At 42.5% G+C, this 20,922-nt stretch overlaps 3 protein-coding genes across 13 annotated transcripts in view; 2 read left to right on the top strand and 1 right to left on the bottom strand.

Annotated features, from left to right (window-relative positions):
- Positions 1-20,922, top strand: part of LOC124643567 (formin-binding protein 1-like) — a 48,396-nt gene that overhangs the window by 6,437 nt on the left and 21,037 nt on the right. The gene's annotated exons all lie outside the window — the stretch shown is intronic.
- Positions 8,197-10,973, top strand: LOC124643623. Of its 5 annotated transcripts, XM_047182646.1 has the most exons (6): positions 8,197-8,606; positions 8,697-8,904; positions 9,139-9,318; positions 9,446-9,809; positions 9,962-10,030; positions 10,550-10,973. In XM_047182646.1, exons 2-6 carry the CDS (start codon positions 8,704-8,706, stop codon positions 10,699-10,701), a joined length of 966 nt encoding a protein of 321 aa, XP_047038602.1. In that variant the 5' UTR covers positions 8,197-8,606; positions 8,697-8,703; the 3' UTR covers positions 10,702-10,973. The 5 variants fall into 5 exon arrangements, with proteins under 5 accessions (XP_047038602.1, XP_047038597.1, XP_047038609.1 ...); XM_047182641.1 differs by having other exon boundaries at positions 8,197-8,904; XM_047182653.1 differs by having other exon boundaries at positions 8,197-8,904; positions 9,139-9,255.
- Positions 11,103-14,313, bottom strand: LOC124643610 (putative nuclease HARBI1). Of its 3 annotated transcripts, XM_047182618.1 has the most exons (6): positions 13,978-14,313; positions 13,508-13,698; positions 13,290-13,422; positions 12,367-12,508; positions 11,847-12,289; positions 11,103-11,691 (listed from the first exon to the last, which is right to left on the bottom strand). In XM_047182618.1, the coding sequence occupies exons 1-5, from the start codon at positions 14,203-14,205 to the stop codon at positions 11,892-11,894; spliced, it is 1,092 nt and encodes a 363-aa protein (XP_047038574.1). In that variant the 5' UTR covers positions 14,206-14,313; the 3' UTR covers positions 11,103-11,691; positions 11,847-11,891. The 3 variants fall into 3 exon arrangements, 2 of the variants coding, with proteins under 2 accessions (XP_047038574.1, XP_047038583.1); XM_047182627.1 differs by lacking the exon at positions 11,103-11,691 and having other exon boundaries at positions 11,845-12,289; positions 13,978-14,308; XR_006985959.1 differs by lacking the exons at positions 13,508-13,698; positions 13,978-14,313 and having other exon boundaries at positions 12,367-12,665; positions 13,290-13,423.

Here is a 20,922-nt window from a genome sequence, read left to right on the forward strand (position 1 = left end):
CACCGTTGAGCGCCCCTTGCGGAAACCAAACTGGTGGTCCGCAAGGTCCGGCCCTATCCCCCCAAGGTGCGCGACGAGGCGGTGTGCGACAACTCGCTCAAAGAGCTTGCCCACCTCGTCGAGCAACACGATAGGCCGGTATGCGGACGGAGAGTCCGCAGGGCGCCCCGGCTTCCGTATGAGGACCAGTTTCCCTGTCTTCCAACGAAGTGGGAACTGGCCCCTCTCCAAGCATGCGCTGAGAAGCCCCCTAAGTCGAGGCCCGAGAGCCTCAAGGGCCAGGACCCAGGCCTTGCCAGGCAGGCCGTCAGGCCCTGGGGCGGTGTTTTTGGCTTTCAGCCTAGCCACCGCCACTCTCAGGTCCACCCCAGTCACCTCGGGGACATCATCGTCGTCGGAAGTGTGGTCCGTACTTGACACCGCGGGTTGCAGAGACATGGGCGGGGGAGAGTGTTCCCCGCGCGAAGGGAACAGAGCGCTCACCACCTCCTCCACCAGCTGAGGCCGAAGACTCTGGGTCAGCGGGGGGGCCCATGGGCGGAGCTTGCCCCGCACCATTTTGTACGGGCGCCCCCACGGGTCCCTGTCCAGAGACCCCAGCAGCTCCGCATTGGCCACCTCCTTGGCCTGGACGATGGCCAATTGGAGGGCGGTCTTCGCAGCTCTGTAACCCTCGTACAGCTCTGCTTCCCTGGCTTCTGCATCCGGAGGGCGGATGCGCAGCCTGCGGTGTCTGGTGTACAGGTGCCTCGCAGCGACGCACGCCTCTCGAAGGGCGGCGATCTCGCAAGACCACCAGTACACCTGGCGTCGGGCGCGTCCTGGCGGGACTCGGGGCATGGCCACGTCACAGATCTCGGACATGGTCTCCCGGAACCACTCCGCCTCGTCGTTGATGTCGGCGGGCCTGTCCGGTGATGACACCCAGGCCTGCACGACTGAGGCTTCCAGGAGAAGCTCCCGGTCCAGGTGCCTCAGCGCCCAACGTGGACCACTCGGGGTCTGCAGGACCGGCGCGCTAGGGTTCTGGGCGGAGACGTCAAACCGGATGTACCGGTGATCGGAGTAGGTCTCCACCCCCTCCTCCACGCGCCAGTCAAAGACACGCGGTAGCAGAGCGGGGCTGGCGAACGAGATATCCACCACTGACTCGCCCCGCATCCGTACACACGTGGGGACAGAACCCCGATTGAGGACGACCAGGCCTGCTTCCAGCGCCCAGTCCTCCACCATCCTACCCCGTGCATCTGTGCGTCGGGAACCCCAGGCCAAGTTCTTGGCGTTGAAGTCCCCTAACACTATCACGGGGAGGGAATAACTTCCGACGACGACGGACAACTCCAGGAGGGAGTTGTGGAACTCGGCGAGAGTTCGGCTCGGGGAGAAGTACACCCCCACGACGACTATCTCCCCGAACCGTGCTGCGACGCAACCCCTTCCACTCTTCACCCCTTCGAGGGAAGGAGTACCAGCGGCGGCCGACGATATGATGGTCACTGAGCCGCTAAGGTCCTTAACCCAGTCATCCCTGGGAAGGACAAAGTACGGCTCAGCGACCACGGCGATGTTGATCGACCACTGCGCCATGCTTTGGAGCAACAGATCCTGGGCACGGGCGCAGTGGTTGATGTTCGCCTGGAGGAAGCGTAGTGGAGCCAGGCTAGCACTCCATCACGTCTTCCTCCTCTTGAGGCCCAAGGACGGGCGCTGCGGCAGCAGCAGTGGCGACGGCGACAGCGGCGGCAGCGTTGGGGGCGGCGGCGGCCGCAGGAGCTGCGGTGGTGGCCACTGCGGAGGTGACGGCGGTGGCAACGACGGACGGCCGACCCTTGCCCTTACTCGGCTTGGCGGGTGGGGCACAGGTCTTGCTCCCCGCCCGGTGTTCGGCCGGCTTGCCAGCAGCCGCACATGCAGAGCAGTGCGGCGCGGCACTACAAGCCACGGCCTTGTGACCGGGCTGACCGCAGCGGAAGCAGAGGGCGCTGCGGTCGACCTCCGAGGTGCAACGGACACCCACATGATGCCCGACGTGGCATCGGAAGCACCTCAGCGGTCGGGGGTCAAGCAGCTTGACCTGCGCCGACACCCAGCCAACCAGCAATCTTCGGCCGTCTACGATGCGCTTGGCCGCCGTCACGGGGCAGCTCACCGTGATGGTGCACGTGCCCCTGAAGTCGGGACGTATGGTGCCCGCCTTCACTTCGTCGGCAGAGCACCCACCCGTCCTAGCGACGGCGGCCACCACCTCCTCCGCAGTAACTGAGTCGTCCAGGCCCATGATGCGCAGATCCGCACACTTGTGGGGCCTGGAGACTCGGGCATCGTCCGCACTTATGGACGCCCTAAGCCTCTCGGCTAGAGCGTCTGCGGCGGGCCCACTGGCCGCTCCTGGGACCTCCAGCATACGGGCGCCCGTTGCGGTCACCCTGAGCCGGAGGCCGGAGGCGATACCCAGCTCCTGCAGGTTCACCGCCTCCTTTGCTTGGGCGAGCACGTCGCGGTACGACACGCCCCTTTTGACCGCGTCCGGCTGTAGTGTGACTACTACAGCCGCGGTTTTGGGGGCGCGGAGTTTCGCCGCGGCGGCTCGCTCCCTGCGCCGCTGTTTCTGGGCCTTCTTTTTGGCCGCTTTGGCCGCCCTCCGCCTCTTTTTCTTTTCCCCCACCACCTGCCACTCAGACTCAGTGGCAGAAGAGGTAGGGGCCGCAGACGGTGTCGGCTTTGGAGGGCGTTTCGCCACTGGTGCCGACGACGGAGCCGGTGCTGACGGTGGCACCGGGGGCCTCTGCGCCTGGACCGCCCTTGCGGTCTTGGGCTTTGGCTGAGCGGGCGCCCTCCTGGTCGGTCCGTTCGGCGCCGCGACAGGGGGCTTGCTCGGCGGTCCCCTTCTGGGTGGGGGTGCCGCTGCAATCGCGGCCGCATAGGAGGCCCTTTGGGCCGCTGGGGGCTTCGACGCCGCGAGGGGGGGGCGCAGGACCCTGCCCTCCAGGACTGAGAAGCGAGCCTGGAAGGCCGCCATCTCCTGACGGACTAGGGCCAGGATCTGGCTCTCAGCCGGCGCAGTCTGCGCCTGTTGCCTGGCCCCACCGCGCTCCGCCCCCTGCTCGCGCATCTTAGCGAGCTCCGCCCGGAGACTCCTGTTCTCCTCCACAAGAGACTCCAGGGCGGCCGTCAGACGACCCACCTCCTGCTGCAGTTTGGCCAGCTCGCTCACGGGAGCCCGGCCAAAGTTGCTCACCGCTGCGGCGGTGATGGAGGCGGTGGCGGCCTCAATGGCGCCGTCTTTGCTGGCCTTTTTTCTCTTTAAGGCCACCTGCCTGATGGCGGACTCCACCGTCTTCTCGAAGTCCGCCCTGCGCTCCCGGTCGGAGCCGATGGCCGACTCCTCCTCGGAGGAGGAGCTCCGATGAGCCGCTCCTCCGCCACCCCCAGAAGCCCTAGCGGACCCTTCGCTGACGGGCCTCCTGGCGACCTTTTTGGCCGAGGCCCCGCGACCACCAGAGGAGGACCCGGGGTCTTCCCTCCTCCTCTTGAGGAAGGCGTCGGCCCGGTGGTCCTTCTTGTTGCGGGGGAGCTTAAGACCCCCCGCATCCCCCTCGCTGGACACGGACTCGGAGTCCGAGTCCTCATCCCACTCCCTTAGTTCGTCGTTGTTGTTGTTTTGTTTTTTATTTGTGTTGGTATCCATATAGTTCCCACGATCATGAGAGCAATTGTTCGTCCACCCCGGCAGTGGCCTCATACCGGGGCAAGCCTACATACTGTTGGGGGCGGCTGGCCCCAACAGGGGGGAGCGCTAACGACCGTGTCCCCCACGGCCATTCATCCCCTCGCCGCGCTCCCGAAACTTGGGATTGGGTGGTTTTTTATCAAGAGGTGTCCTTCCTCTGGGCCGGGCGATTAAGCCAAGCCCTCGGCGGCGGCATTATGCATGCCTCCGTCTGCTGTCCGGCCAACCCGGCTCAGCAAACCCGCCGAAAGGTTTGCTCTTCGTTGTACGAAGAGCAAACGACCACCGCTTTGGTGCGCCTGCACCTCCGCGGGTATGGCCGCATCCTTGCCATGTCCACTAGCGTGGACTGGTCAGGAGCGGCCCCTCCCTGGGTCCCTCTTTGTCTGGCCTCTCCCCTGAACCTTTCCGGCATGAGTATCTCTACCGGCAGAGCTTCAGGATCATTGAGGCACACAAGCCCCACCACGACGACAACGTGGGGACCCCCTCGGTGGGGTACTAACCTCTACCTTAGATATTGTTATTTTATTATTGTTCTTGGTCTTACTGTATAACGATTAGCTTTCGGCGTATTCAAAAAGTTAACTACCTATGACAAAGTAATCTATGTACCTTACTATAAACCATATTTTCTATAAGTGTCCTGTCATATTATTTAATTTAGTCAATCTATATTGTGGGCGAAACAAAAAATATAGCCTACCTATTATGGGTTTCTCGACGGACGGTGATGTCATCGCGAAAATGTTCCAAATATTGTTTACTATAAACCGTAGCGCATTGTTTAACGACATGGAATTGAACTAGACGCCGAGTGATTCTTATTAGGATTATTACTTATTAGCAGGATCAGCCACCTAGTCACGTGAATTAATAAAAAGTCTAGTCGTATTATCATTATTCGTAATGTTCAATCTCAAACTGGTTTAGTGAATATATAATTACGTTTTTATATCAGTCATAAAATACCTAAAAATCTCAAATAGTAATGACGGTCATAATAATACTGAAAGTGAATCTGTTAACCTCTTCATTTCTTTAAGTCGTGCGAGAAGAAAACAAATGGTTATCGTTTCAATTTGTTCAAAAATTGCATATTTTATGCAAAAAATTCCAAAGGTTCCTATTACATTTGTAGCAGGGCGAGCCGTTAAATGGGCCGACTTAATTGGATCAGGTTCGAATTACATTTAGGTATGACCTTTAGAGACACTGCCCTCAATAGTCTTGATGGCAGCCACACCTGCGATGTTGTATTTCACTAGTTCATTGTGACATTTCAAGGCTTTTCAGACTTTTGCAGATGTAAGTTGTCCTACTATAATACGTGAAAGCATTTATTTAGTTTCTGATCCCTTGAATACATGGTGCCATAACATATTTTGCGACGTAGGCGCGCGCACGACTCATTTGGCGAGTGGTAGCAGGTCCAGTCGCAAAGCCAGGCGTAGAACCGGTTCGACCAGAATAAGCAGGACCGCGCCAAATAATGGCTAAGTATAACGTGAATAAAGCCAAGCAAAAAACAATTCTATAAACGACTGTATAAGGTTACTAATAACAAAATTATGATCGATTCAATGGCCGTCAAGTAGTTTTAGCATCTTGCAAACTGTGTTATTTTTGAGATCGCATGCCGAATGTATACCTTTGCTGTTTACTGCTGGGCTCGGCGGATTCTATGAGAAAATTCTTGCTCTGGGAGCCAAATCAAACAAAAATTGTGCACCTATTGTGCACAATAATGTATGCCGACTGTGCAACATCTTCTTACTGCGCCACAGCTTCTATTCTACTCTTCAAATCCGAAAATAAACATCCATTGGAGCTATCTAGCTCGCCGTCGAGTGTGTTACTATATACGGGATTAAGGAAATGTCTTATAAGATTTTAATTAAAATTCTTCCTAACTTACTTCACTACTTAATGTTGACGCAAGCAAGCTGCACCTAAATGATTTTTATCTCCAAAACAATAAGTTATCGAATATTATTCTAGATGCATTTTATATGGCAATCATCCCATGTTCACGGATTTACATTCTTCGTAAAAGCCAAATCACATGGAATTTGCGCATAACGAGAAAGTGTAACTAAATGTAAGTATCGGATGAAATAATCTTCGACGTAGTGCTGACTCGTGACGAGAATAGTCAAGCTTAAAAGCATCATCCATCCCCAGTCACAAAGTCAGTCGTAAATGTCACGACCTATTCAAATCGTCTCTTAGACATCAAATTACATGACTAGACGTAGACATTGCTTTGTTGTTCTTGATGATAAAAAGCAATAAACCCGTGCTGCAACTTAAGTAAACTCTATACTTGATGAAAGTATTGAAAGCTTTGCACATTGCGTAATGAATGACAACACGCGAAGTCCAAAGTGTTCCCACAGTAGGAAAGGTAAATAATTTAAGAATCAAAAATCACCTTGTTAGCAAGACGAGAAAAACAATGCATGCCTCGCCTGAGGTCTGATGGATGTGAGACGCTGGAGCAATTAGAAGGCGATGGTGCAATTACGGTTGATCCGGTGCGCGCGCGCTCGCTCGCTAAATGCGGTTCCGAAACCCTGGTGCACTCACACGCAATCTTTGTAAAGTGGATTAGGAAGTGTTTTTCATTGTAGATTTCAAAAAAATATAATCGAGGCGATCGTTTCAAATCTAAGTATCTAGACTTTACCTCCTATTAGCACATTATAATGTTGGTTACGTAACTTCGGTCGGCTCATATACATAAATTAGGAATCGTAAGCGAAAGTTTATTATTTTTCTATAATACCTATCATCGTCTCGTATACTCGTGATGTCATCTGCGATATTCGTTGAGTTTTAAATCGAATGATGAGCTACGGTTTTTTTTTATTCTGATATTATAATTTAATTTGAATATAAATAATTAAAACATCATCATCATTAACGAATTTTAACGTATTGATGTTTGTTGTGTGTATTTCTATTATTGTTAATTTTAGATTAATTCTCTACGCAGCTTTCCTTCTGTCATACTAGTTTAGTTTTTGTGAAGGGACTCTTCATGAAATTGCAATTGATGCGACGTTTGAACGTTAACTTTTGGTACACAGTCATGGAAAGACAATTTAAATCATCAACTCATTATCAAAAGTAATGAACCGTGAAGCTAACAAAACAGTGTCTGAGTTTTGTTCCTCTCGGATGTAGTAAGGTAGCTTCAGGTCAAAATGAAATAGTCTAGTCTGTACCAAGAATTTAGTGTCGCAGTAAATCATATGTCCAGGAATTATCCCATTATTTTTATACTAACGGAATGTTGCCGTTGCGCAGTAAAGAAAAGCAGTTCTTGCAAAACCGTTAGTGACGCATTGCACGGTAAGCTTGAAGCAGGAAGTTTGAAACACGTGAACTAACGAGCTGGGTTAATCGTACTAGTTAATATTACTTCGGGTTATCTCACAACCGTTGCATTGCAATCCCGTCATCTCGTAAGACAGATCGTGTTGCTTTCCTGCCTCTGATGCGCCAGATTCCATTTAATACACAAAGTTATGCATTTACGAAGTTGTTTCTCATGTAGATTATTCCTTCAACAGATCTACTAAAGTCATAACGTAGAGAAATAACTGCGGCGAGTGGGCGGACATAATAAAACGTTTTTAAAAGTGGATTACAAATAATGGTTGCCGGTTGTACGTAGTGTAAAATAGAAATAGGCACAACGAGCATGTGTGTGTCTGTGTGGTTCGTAATGGTACAGCAGGATTTCTCCGTTCGGCACGTGCTAGTCAGCGCACACTCCGGGCCGCACCTTTCGTCAACAAGAGTTTCATCTACCACACCGCACTTCTGTTTACATATATAGCAACTGTTTCTACGTTCAAGTTCGAGGTTATTCACTTGCAGGTGCCGTGAATTACGACCACTCGTTTTATATCTTGAATTAAAACAATGAACGTATTTCATGGAACGATGTTCTCTTTGAAACGTAAATTATACTGAAGGACAAATGTGATCATAATGAAAAACTGCGGAATCAATCTGACCACATAGCAGTGCAGACTTATTTTTCCACTGCCAATTAGAATCTGCATAAACGTGCTAATAAGCGTTTGTTTTCGTTTCAGGCGAATAGGCAATTGTTACGCAATTTTATGCATGTTATGACGTTCTTCCTTTTAACAATCTACTCTACAATAAAAGTATAGTTCACATTACATAATTATCTTGTTTATTATTGTCGAATAACAATGATTGTCAGACAGATATTTATTTATGTCTACCGCATTACATCTGATTATGTTGTATTGGTATCAGTGGATATCCATCAGTATCTTTAGTTTATCAAACTTTTGATACCGAAAAATGTAAGGTCACTGACAAAATAATTATAAAACGAGGTATTGAAAAGTTTTATATCGATCGCAAGTTCGTAACTAGCTACGAAGGGCCCGTCCTGCACCCATTACTCATGTTTACATAGCCATTAGCCTCTGGCATCAGTACCCTTATTCGCTAACTTTCGGATTTTCAGCTGTCAACTGGCCTCAGTTGTCAACCGAACTTTGATGTCAACTGACAATTCCAAAACATCGGTATTTAGTATCGCATGAAGTGGACATCAGTGGATATCTTTTCACGGTGCTTAACGTAAAAACTATGGTGACTAGCAGGGGTACTCTTGACAACTCTAGTTTTTATCGACTATTATACTGCTAAGGTGGAAATACCTTATTAGCATTACATTACTACGTTTGAGAGAACGCTTTATTTTCAACGTGTTATACATTTAAAAACAATCTGTCTCGGTAAAATTCAGTATTTGCTTTCTATTGTGTGTGAACTTGGTGTCTAAAGTTCCGTGTGGTTGAACAATATTTTAACTGAGAACATTGTGAGTATTGTAGTTATTGTGAATTAAACAACTTAAATTCCTGTTTTGCATGCAAAGCAATAATTGATACACCATTTTATTATTATTTAGGTTTAAAATGCCAGGACGCAGGAAAGTGTCACTGAGGCAAATGGAGCTGCTTCTAGAGTTTGCGCATTCCCATCGCGACATAGCGTTGGGCCGCTTTCCGCCAGGTCCTCAGGGAGTGCGGGACACTCGAGAAGCATGGCGGTCGATTTCGGTGGCACTTAACTGTGTCGGCAGCGGAGCCACTAAAACGCCGGACCAATGGCGCCGAGTACGTTTACTTCTTTATTTAAAAAACAGCACTTTAGCATGTTTGTATGGTGGCACGACTATATCTCATAATATTCACTTGCTTTTAATTTTGGATACTTACTTTGCATCTGTAAAACTTAATAGTAACTCATTGATAACTTTTTTTTATTTTGCTTTTTCTAAGTTTTTGTCACTGAATGAATGTAACATTGTTTGCATGTGTAACTAACCAGTAACTGTTTTTTTTGTCAAGTATTGGATAGAGTTCAAAGCAAAAACAAAAGGAAAAGCTGCAGACATGCGGAGGAGCACATCTGCGACTGGTGGAGGCCCTAACAGGCTGGTCCCTCTTAACTATATAGAGGAAAAGGTGCTGGCTTTGTTAGGCCCTGTTGTGGTTGAGGGATTGCCTGGTGTGCGCTTGCCCATTGATGTTAGTTTAATTTCATATAAATATAATTTAAGTTTTATTGTCATCCGCTTCATTGAAACTACTACTTTATTTGTCAGGATGTTATGTGGTTTCTTTACGCATATTGAAAAGAAAATTATTTCTTCAGATATTGTCACTTGGTGACCCACCAACTTCCCAGCCATCGATGTCTGGAGCTGTGGCTGTACACACCTCACAGCCTCCGGTGCCTCCTAAGCCCTCAACCTCTACTTATGATGAGCAGATAATGGAGGTTGAATGGCTTGACGACAGCCTTCTAGAGGGGACACAGCCTGTGGAGCAGATGCCTGCTGCAGAGGCTGTGGAGCAGATGCCTGCTGCAGAGGCTGTGGAGCAGACGCCTGCTGCAGAGGCTGTGGAGCAGACGCCTGCTGCAGAGGCTGCGGAGCAGACGCCTGCTGCAGAGGCTGTGGAGCAGATGCCTGCTGCAGGGGCTGTGGAGCCCACACTATCCAGTGAGGCTGCTATTAGTAAGTACTTCTTAATTAATAAATAAAAAACAGCTTTTTATTTTATTTTTACTAGGCCTAGCGATAAGCAAGTAGTAATTAGGTAGTAGTAATTGTATTGTAAGGTGTATTATCCTGTAGTTAAATCATTGTAATTATATATATTTTTCTAGGGAATTCTGAGAGAGATGGTCCACAATGTTCAACCCCGAGCCAGCGTCAACGACCACGACGAGCGAATGGTTAATAATTTTATTTCAATAACAAAAATTTTGATAATTTTACTACTACTATACTACTATTATATCGGGTGTGTCGTTCACAATCACATTAAATCATATCGCATATACTTTATGATATTCTATGGCGAATTGTAAAAAAAATAACCTAATCCATTCAGTGGTTTAACCACAGGAGTCATTTTTCGTTTTTATAATTTACAACATCATGTGTAAAGCAGAGATAAATTTAGGAGTATCGTATGTTTTGATCAGTTGACAGCTGTCAGGTTTCAAGGGAGAATTTCAATTGTTTGTAATGATTGTTTTATATGGTGTTCTAAGTTTTGCACATTTTTATTCCATTTACTTTGTTTGAAAAAATCATTTTTTTAGTTTTACGTATTTTTCTTTTTTCTTTGTGTTAATCGACATATATTAACCAGTATATTAACGCATTTCATTTAATGTGATTATGAACGACACACCCGATATATGCATGTAAGCCAAAAAGAAAAATAGTCACAAATATTATTTTTTCAGTTCGCAGAGAGGAGTCAATACCTCGTTGGGCCTATGACCTGGAATTGAGGAGAATAGAGGTGGAGACCCGACTCACAGAAGCAGTGGAGGGGATGCTTGGGGTTTTAAGAGACATTCGGGACGACTACCGCCGGCAAACAAACCGGGAATGATTACCTACTGCGTTGGTCTAGTTGTCGTTCCGAATGTTGCAAACAATGTATCCTCCGCGGCCCCCCCCTCTATCTTTTGGGTCCAATGTTTAAAAACGTCAGCGGTTTTACCCATGCCCATAGGACCCCTTGTAAGTGGATGTCTACACCCTACGTTGTGATTGTTAATTAGTTTTTATATTAAAAAAGATTTTAATTAGAATAATTATTATTAAGTGAAATTTTAAATAATGTTGTACCTTTTATTCTAAGAATAAATAGCGTTTATAAGACTTAACTAGTTTTATTTTAGGTACTTACCCTATTCATTTTACTAGGAGCTACTGCCTATCTTACCCTGATCAACTCAGTTAAAACAAAACTCCTTGGTAAGACTGGTTATTGGTAATTCAAACTCAAACTAAAATTATATTTTATTTATTTAAAATAGGCGCATAAAAGTTCACAAGTAGAAAAGCTCTTGCGAAATGTCAAGCTAGTTGCACGGTTCCAAGGAGTGGGTCTCATGGAGAAGAACCGGCAAGAAACTCCATAGACACTCTTTTAAAAAAAATCAATTTTTTACAATAATTTTCATATAGTGCTAGTTATCCCTGAGAAAGTTATACAATGCAAGTGAAGCTAATGTATTGAATGAATAAATTATATAAAACTATTTTAATGCAACTATGTTAAGAGGAAATTAAATTATATAATTCAAATAATGTTACTTGGTAAGCCAAGTTTTGAAATAGGTACCGCATCCTGCGGCTCGTTCAGCTCGCCTTGGTGGGGAAGTGCTGGGAATCTTGCACCTCGCATGCCCGTGGTCGCCGGGGAAGCCACATGTGAAGAAAGAAAAAAAAATGAGTTATTTTAACGACAGTCATCCCAATCAAATAAAATGGTTTTAAGTAAATATTTAAACTTTAGTTCTTACACATAGTGTTGCCGAATGTCCCGATTTTCAGGGTTTTGGGTCTGGGTCTGGGGGCGCCTCGCGATTTGTACCTGAAAAAAATAAAAATATATATAAATTTAGGTAATCGATATAAAACTATACTTGCACTAATAGCGTAGAAAGCATTGATTAAACATTTAAAATTACACTATTTATCTTATATAGTTTTGAAAAATTTAATAAATAATTTTAAAGTATTACTCACTAAATAGATAAATATTCTTAAACCATTAATAATGCCAGGAAGAGTTTATAAATTAGTCCTGGTATTCCATAATCTTTGGACTAGAATATCTCTGGTCCTTGAATTATCTAGATTTGCTGCAGCTCTAATCTGTTGGGAGATTTGGCTCTGTTCCAAATAGTCAGACTCTTCACTCTCAGGCTCCGGCAGAGGAACATTGTGTATGTTTGCTATATTGTGTAGTACAACACATGCATTCACAATTTTAGCCACAGTCACTGGGTCATAGTGAAGAACCCTATGTGCTAATAAACAGCGCCAACGATTCTTTAATACACCTATGCAACGCTCAACGGTATTGCGAACTTTGCAATGCAGTGTGGTGTAATGTTCCTCTGGTGAACCGACAGCAGCCTCTAATATAGGTGTCATCATCCAAGGGCGTTGTGCATATCCAGAATCACCTGAAATTTCAGTAATATAAGTAAAATACCTGTTTTATTTGAAAATACTTGACAAATACAATCCAATATTTATATACCTAATAGCCAACAATGCTCCCCAGATCTTTCCAATCCTTCTAGGTGAGATTTAATGCAGCATTGGTTCCACACAAATGAATCATGTGATGCACCTCCATAGGATGCATCAACATGCAGTATTTGCAAATTCGCATCACAAATCTGCAATAGATAGGTATAACATACTGTACAGTCAGCCATCAGCGCAAGTGCCAAAACCAAACAACTTGACATGGATCTTTTATCATTGATCTTTTTTTGTAAATAATTGTCGTACAAATTCTGGTCTACGCTGCCCTATGCGTCGAATGGTAGATACCTACAATAAAGCATTTATTGATATTGACATTTTTGTATGCTCTAAGTCCAAATTTAAGAATGATGTAATGAAACTGTTATTGGAAGTTGAATTAAATTGAATTTATTTATTTTATACCTACATATTACTCTTTGATTATAATATTATTATCATTATATTGAATTGAATATGTACGATTATGATCTTGATGTTTAATATGACTTGATTTTGTGCTGTATTGTTTTAATGTTAAATTGGATTTTGTATAATTTTATTGTTTATTATTGTGATTATGATGGTGATTTGATTTTGTTTCGTTTTGCAGTACCTATTTTAATTAATTATTTATTTGTAATGTTTTAATACCATTGCTATGTATAGTATTTATTGAATTAATAATGCTCATTTGGTGGCACTCATTACCTAATATTTTTGTTAAAATGAGGATAATGCAGTGGGCCACAATATTGTTATCACTCACCCTTATTGTTAATTTATTAGTATGTATTGTATATTGTGGTTGTTAATTGTCCCTAAATAAATAAAATAAAAATCTTTTATACATATATGTTAAAAAGTATTGATTGATTATACAGTAAGAAAAAAAATTGTGATAGAACATTAAAAAATGTGTTTAATACTCACCAGCAAAACATTTAATGAATGATAATGTTTTCTATTAAAAAAAGCTTCTTCATGGTCAGTGGGCCTTATTATAGCAACATGGGTTCCATCAATGCACCCAATAACTCCTGGGAATCCAAATTTTTCCATAAACCTGAAAAATACATTATTTCATGTTTATTACATATAAGGTAGAAAACAATTACATATATGATTAAAATAATATATAGCTAACATACACTCTCATGGTGGATTCCCGTTCTTGTTGAGTGGAAGGAAACTTTATGTACTTGAGTAGCACGTCCCGTACATTGAGAGCATCGGTTACCTCATGTAGGCACCTACTAAATGTAGGTTGAGACATGTTGCAAATGAATGAGGAGCTTCGTTGGTATGATCCATTTGCATAAAAGTTTAGGACTGCCAATATCTACACATAACAAAATTTGATGTTAGGTACAAAGTTTATCATCATAATTATTAATATTACTCCATCATCATTTCAGTGTTTAAGAATAACATTATTAATTTACGTAATACTAGCTTCCACTCGCGGCTTTCTACATACTTACCAAATTTCAACCAAATCTGTCCAACCGTTTTTGCGTGATTGAGTAACAAACATACATCCATACTTACATTCTCACAAACTTTCATATTTATAAGTAGGATTGGTATTTATTCAACTTTTTAGGTTATAAATTCATACTTTTAGCTCAATTGCAACAGCAGTGTTTCGTTGAGCACGTTGCAGAAATGGACGTAACTCTGCCAAAACTTGCTGAAACCCTGATTTGTTGACACGGAAATTTGCCATGAATTCCTTCTCCGGTAAATCCAGAGAATTGTTGCAATCCCGCAGTCGACGTTTCTGGATTCTGGACAAACTTCGTTTTCTCTCTTCGTCCGCAAATGCCAGCAAAAATGCACGCGACATTCTGTAACACAAAAAAGATAAAACAAATTAAAATAATACAATTAAAAATAACACTATTAAAAAAGGAACGACTCAGGGTTTATATTTCTATCGTATTCGCAAAATTAGAGAAATCTTATATGTCTGATGCAACAATAGAGTATAGACATCCCAGTGATGATTACCAAAATCGGGCATAAAACACTGCTATTTGTAGTGTATTTAAAAAAATGTCAGTGGCTGTCAATTTGATGTCCACTCATTGCCCGCTGGGCTTACGAAATCGCAATTTAACGTTCATCGATACAGAAACAGCTGTCAAAATGATCTACGGTGGACATCAGACGCTGTCGGTGCTCATGACGTCATCGCAGTTGGTAACTGGCGTTAGCAAATAAGAAAATAGCGGTTTGACAGTTTACCGATGTATACTTTACCAAATGATGATAACTGCGAGCTGTCAGTGGAGTTAGCGAATAAGGCCCCAGATCGATTTCCTGTTGCTTCAATTCAGCCGACGCAATACTACGCCTATAGGGAGGAACGGTACGATGATTGTATGAACTCGAGTTCAAGGGACTAAACAACCCATTGAATAAACATCTTTTATCTCCTATCAGTCTTAATTTTTAGTCGCGTCAACGCATGGTTAGATAATAAATGTTGTTGAACGTGCTATCAAGGGAACTATCGATATTTTGATTCAATATCATTCTGTTGATCGTGAGAATCTTTGTTAGATCTACCGTGTTTGATAAGATAAAAAGTTATCTAATGAATCGGCAACGCGGTTTAGTAAATAGTTTTTTGTTGATAATGTGCTATTAGTTCATCACATGTTGATGTGAATGCTATTACACTCGAGTATTTCTACACATTTGAGATGCTGCAAGAGGTTAAAGATAGACAACCGCTTTGGCGAAGACTAGTACGGTGCATTTTGTTAAGCATGTAATGCACATCGATATTGATTCGACGACGAGTATTTCATCCATCTATAGAGTTGTTTTGTAATGTTCAGGCTCTTGTCAGTCTAATTTGCATACTTCCTGTGTCTCAGCAAATAGGTCATAATACGCACTGGTCATAACAGAATATTCCGCTGCAACAAGGCCACGTTACTACATACTGAGTAGGTACAAGTATGATAGTTGTGGCAGTTCATTCTTATTCGTATTCGCAACACCGGCTGCTATAAAGATATTATCGTTATAACGAATGCCTTTGAGTGCGTCGATCTTTTCCAGCGTCATGTTGCGTACTAGATGTAGTCGTGTGGCGACGTCTTATGTACTCCAAGTCCTTTGCTAGTTGTTAAAGATGTTTACATTCAAAATGATACAATTGTTGTTTTTATTCTGACAGTAAAAAACTTGGCATGATAATATCAAAAATAATTAAATATTGTTTCTCTCGCAGTTTACAATACGCTGAAAGATCCAGGCATGCTACAACCTTAGTAAATAACAGTGATGATAGCGAGCGAAAGTGTCTCGCTGTAGGTGCGTTGGACCGGACCTCCCTCGCGCAAGTGGGTGATGTGTCGCGCTCCACCTCCACAACAGCCGTCACACCTGACTCGCTTTCCTAGAAATTCTCATATTTATAATTGCAAACTCAGCCGTGATATCAAACCGAGATTAGCTACTCACCTTAATTTACTGGCCACGCATTGTTAACTACGATTTTTCTAGAAAATTGTTTTCAGCATTACCTCTCACAATCGAAGGTTTGTTTTACGTATATTATGCACTTACGTCACGCTTGATGTTTTCAGTGAAAGGTTCCATTAGAGCTGTGGGATTTAGTGTTGAACATGTCAATAAAATCCAGCATTTCTACCACAGTATGTTTGTATACGTGAACAAGGCTTGTAACTTGTTTGTTAGGAACTCATCAACATACGCTCACTTTCAATTTTCACATCGGTTACACCAAAACGGTTTTGTTTTTAAACATTCCGACGCATTCGATTGCATTGATAAAAGTAAAATAGATTTATAAACGCTAATTAACTTATAATATCCATTTTATACTATTATTTATAGTTTCCACTTGACTAAAACTACGACGAAGAGTCAGCAGAACATATACATTTGAGAGAACCTCTTATCGAAATTGGTGTGCCACAGGGGTTTGTCCTGAGCCCTTTCTAATTATTTAGTATTTTAGATGGACCACGCAATTATTATAACGTTATGAAGTTTAAAATTGACCCTGATACATTTTGCACAACTAACAAAATTATTTAACAAAAACAGAACTCTGTGCAAGATCAATATAAAATGTAAGACAAAGAACTACAAACAGTATCGCAGAAGCAAATTCGAGCAAAAACAAAAATAAAACATATTTCCATGCAAATGTAAGTCATTAGTGGGAAGCGTCGTAGAAAAGTTCCCCTTGCTCCTATGAACAATAGTGCAAGCGTTGACGACTACATGTTATAATGTGAATTCTACGTAAGGTTATGATTGCGCACATTCCGCGTGAGAATTTGCCTTCGCACGATGCCGGCTCAAGCCAACGTCTATTCGTGCAGCTGCTTACCAACAGTATATTTTCAAGGTTTTATTGTGAAAGGAATCTACGTCAGATAACAAACCGAGTTTACTTGATTTTTTAGTTTTTTTTAGCAGCAAAATTAGATGCAAAATCGATGCTTCCATTGCTTACAGTCTACTTTTGGATAAATACAATGCCATAGCAGTATAATATAACACTAGTTCCCTTTAAACAGGTTGAAAGGATTGTATGCGTTACTTGTTCGTTACATGTTCGTATACACTGTTTTGTGAATCAGCCGTCCGAATGAATGGGTATTGCATCGATCGATGTACCCAGTAGTGAGTATTGAAAACATTTCCTCAGAAAAAGTTGATGTTTAATTTTCAACTCTAGTTTTCTTTATGTTCGTGTTCACGCTAGAATGGAGCTATTAGCACTTGCCATACCGTATTGACACATGGTCGCTATTGGGTTTCTTGTATAATTTTGACATGTGTGCAGTTGTTGCTTGGTGCATGACACGTGCTTAATGCACAGCAATCGGAAGTTCTTCCCTAACAAGCCATATGTTACGTTAGAGCTTTTCTATGTTTTTTTTTTATTGTATTTAAATTTCCAAACATTCGTAACTTTAACTGTATCTGAAACCATTTAATGCGAAGATGATTTGGATTCCATAATATAAATAATTTTCTGAAATTTCTGTATGTATAACATCTTAATAATTGGCTTTCCTAATTAAATATGTATTAAATTTATCTTAAATACATAAGCAGTACTTAATATAGATGTTTTTGTTATAAGCAGATGAAATGTTTAAAAAACATTGTACGCTTTTTAAATTGGTTTGTTTACTTCGGTATCTTTCAGTGGCGAGGGAACCTGCGTGTTACACATTTAGTCCACATTATTGTGAGCAGCGTTTGGGTTAACGCACTCTTGCTCATCTGATTCGTTGGATATTCTTCCGGGTTGATTTCATTTTGTAAATATATTTTTATTTTGAATACACGCATTTTATTTACAAAGTTGTATGATACAAGACTTTTTATTTCAATCAAACACAGGCTTATTTTATTCATGAAAGATTCTTTGTTTCATTCGATCACCGCTAATGCATTTGCTTTTATACATGACACAATCGGCTTATCGGTTTCTCGTGGGAATTTTTCAGTAGTACGTAAGTACTTGATTCAAGGAACAATAAATCACTTATTTGAAACGTCATCGCCTTTGATAGAGGTATTTTAATGAGGCGTGCGGTGTTTACGGCTCTAGTGTTTAATTTTGGCATCGATTGTTCATTAATCGCTCTATTCTGGCCACTTGAAATGCCGAACGATTTTGCTAGTTCGGTCATCATAATACACACAGGCGCCGCTGAAACCAAAATAACCGCTCGGGCGTTTTCGGCAAATGTTGACGTCATACGGGGCCATTTGGACAATGTTACAAAATTGTTTTTGTTGCTTCGTGGGCTTATAAGATCGCTCAAACTTACATACCAAAAAAAAACTTAATTCATTAACGAGTCATTTTGATACATGAGTCGGTTCTTAATATTCAGACTGGAATTATAAAAAATAAAATAGGAATGTGAGTGTAAAGTGACGATCCCTAGTAACATGGTCGGCCGATGCCATTACACCTGCTGCGGTTAGCCGACCCCTCTGACCGGTCCCGCGTCCGCTCTACTGTGAAATTATGCACATCTGCTCTTCACAACCTTTGTATACCTAATTTTAATTTTTCATAGAGGCCTTACGTACGCAACCTTATGATTCGTTCACTAATCTCAAGGACGCCACTTTCACTGACTGCCAAAGAAAGAATGCTTCAATTTGAAGAGGTGAAATAAACTGCCAATAAGGTTTCTTGTTTTGTGAAACTTAAAATAAAAGAAAAAGAATATAATGGATATTTATTTACTGATTGAGTCAGTATTGTTTTCCCAAATCTGTTAACGCATTGAGTTTTTAGTCAAGTGAACCTCATTAATTGTATTGTAAACAAAAAAGAGTGTTGAGAACTGAGGCCGTGGTTGATCGACCGAGCGGTCGGGTAAATACGTTAGTGTAATTGCACTATTCACATTGAAACGTCAAGAACAGTGGGCTCTTGTGGACGACCGGCTGACGGGCGCCTGACTGACGCACACCCTTATTCACTATGACTGACGGCCCATATTCCTTAGAACATTGATTTCCTTGGTCTATCACGTTTTCAAAACCTTATACAATACTAGCAGCAAAGGAAACGACATAACCATACAATATGTTAAGTGGAATAAACATATGTTTATACTTTATGTTCTTGAAATCACGTCGGGTGCTTACGTTTACTTTCCAACAATGCGCTTGCATTTTTCCACGAGAAAGCGGAAACGCGCGTGTCTCAACAATGGCACGGAGCTCGTGCTGAACCACATTCTACGCCTGTACTGTATATTATTCCAAGAAGTACGGATAACTTACTACAAATGACGAAGGGGCTCTTTTTGGGAACGCCGTTTATTGACACAACAACAGAGAATTTTAAACAAACTAATGTACCCGAACAAACTATTACGAACCATTCAAACTATTCAAGTGGCCGAAATTGACTCAAATGATTGTAGAGATATAAATATAAGATTGGTAACAAGTGGTCTCCAAAATAATCAATACATATTCCGATTGCAGTTAAGTTCTCATTCTCCCTAAGCGAAGGGGTACAAAATCTTAGGGTAGCTAATCCAATAACGTATCCCTCTCACAGGGAGTTTTGCTCTTAACATATATTACAATACAATCAAGAACAACCTTCGTTCAGCACGATACTTTTAAAACGGAATATTATATATTTTTGTGACCATTTAACGAGCCTTTAAAAAAAGGGCCTTTTAAATACAAAATTTAACACGAGTAGTATAATTCGGTTTGTGGTATTTACTTTCTCTTCGAAACCAAAGAGTACATCTGTGCTTCGTAGAATTCTTGTTCTTGATCAGGTTTCTACATCAATTTATTTTTTAAAAATGAATATATTCTGGAATACCTGCTGTAACTCCCCAATTTTGTTAATTTTAAAAATATATAATGGCACCAGCTATATGCTCTATTGTTACGTGCAGAGAATAAACTTAATAGCAGGAAACAAGCCCTTTGTGTTTCAACAATGAGCAATAGAATGACAAAAAGTTTTTTAGTATCCAGGCCTGCACAATGCGCCCGCGGGCTGTCTTCGTCTGCCTTCCCACGTACTTCTCTACTGTTACTGGGAGTATCGTAGACCTTGCAGACGTTCATTCATCTTCTGAATCACGAGAAACTCCTCAACCCATACCAAGAAGGTTGGTTTAACTTGAATAACCAGTAGAATTAAGGAACAAATTGATGAAAAACTGTTGCTTGTCTTGAAGCGTGTTTATTGAACTAAATTGCTTTTAGCAGCTGCGAAAGAGTTCTTCAAACGAAAAACATTTTCTATAGTTTTTTCGCTCGGTCTGGCGAAACGGCAATTGTCTAACTTTTCGCGGCTCGCCTGTGGTCAGACTATAAAACTGCAGAGAAGGATTATTGTGAAACTGCGTTTATTACACAGTTTTACCAAACTCCTCCCTCACAACCCCTTGTACTTTTAACTCAAATACAGCTTTAATTCTCACCAGTAAAATACAGACCCCTACCTATTCAAAGTTACCACAAAGTGGGAACAGCATATTGTGTGTAATACTATTGTAACTGAACTTGTAATATGGTAATTGTTCGGTTTTGTGGGTATTGATTTTGTAACAAATCGATCGTTCCTTATGTAATGTAACAGCTGTGTTTGGCACAGTTTTGGCCCAAGCAAGTCGTTGCACCTCGCAGATCTCGTGTGCGACTTTCACAACTTAACTGTTTTGTTATGAAGGCCTTGTCCGCGCATGTACCGTGAACTTTTTATTAATAAACGTTTTTCACTTATTCCCCATATTCTTATGTGCTATATTATCACTTATTTAGTTGGTGCAGCGTTGTGTGAAAATATGAAATTTTTGTATCATCGTTATTAATGAGAAACCTTGTCCTCGCGTTACTTTCTACCGGCTCGAGAGCTGCTTTCCACCACTTTTACCACATCAGCGCCGGGTCCCTAACACACGCGTGGTCAATATGCGTTTGCGTATTAGTTCAAGTCTCTAATTTTATATACTAACTGAAACTATTGGTCAAAGCAAATTTTGTTGTGAGTTTATAAATATGAACA

This window comes from Helicoverpa zea, chromosome 2 (genome assembly GCF_022581195.2).
Source record: "Helicoverpa zea isolate HzStark_Cry1AcR chromosome 2, ilHelZeax1.1, whole genome shotgun sequence".
Taxonomy (NCBI): Eukaryota; Metazoa; Arthropoda; class Insecta; order Lepidoptera; family Noctuidae; genus Helicoverpa; species Helicoverpa zea.

Excerpts from the sequence above, each read along its gene's own strand:
- LOC124643623 (XM_047182641.1), top strand. The coding sequence starts at position 8,704 with ATGCCAGGACGCAGGAAAGTGTCACTGAGGCAAATGGAGCTGCTTCTA. Across the intron at positions 9,319-9,445 it reads GTGTGCGCTTGCCCATTGAT|ATATTGTCACTTGGTGACCC; the intron begins GTTAGTTTAATT and ends TTATTTCTTCAG. Across the intron at positions 9,810-9,961 it reads ATCCAGTGAGGCTGCTATTA|GGAATTCTGAGAGAGATGGT; the intron begins GTAAGTACTTCT and ends ATATTTTTCTAG.
- LOC124643610 (XM_047182618.1), bottom strand. The coding sequence starts at position 14,205 with ATGTCGCGTGCATTTTTGCTGGCATTTGCGGACGAAGAGAGAAAACGA. Across the intron at positions 13,423-13,507 it reads CGGGAATCCACCATGAGAGT|GTTTATGGAAAAATTTGGAT; the intron begins GTATGTTAGCTA and ends TGTATTTTTCAG. Across the intron at positions 12,290-12,366 it reads GGAGCATTGTTGGCTATTAG|GTGATTCTGGATATGCACAA; the intron begins GTATATAAATAT and ends CTGAAATTTCAG.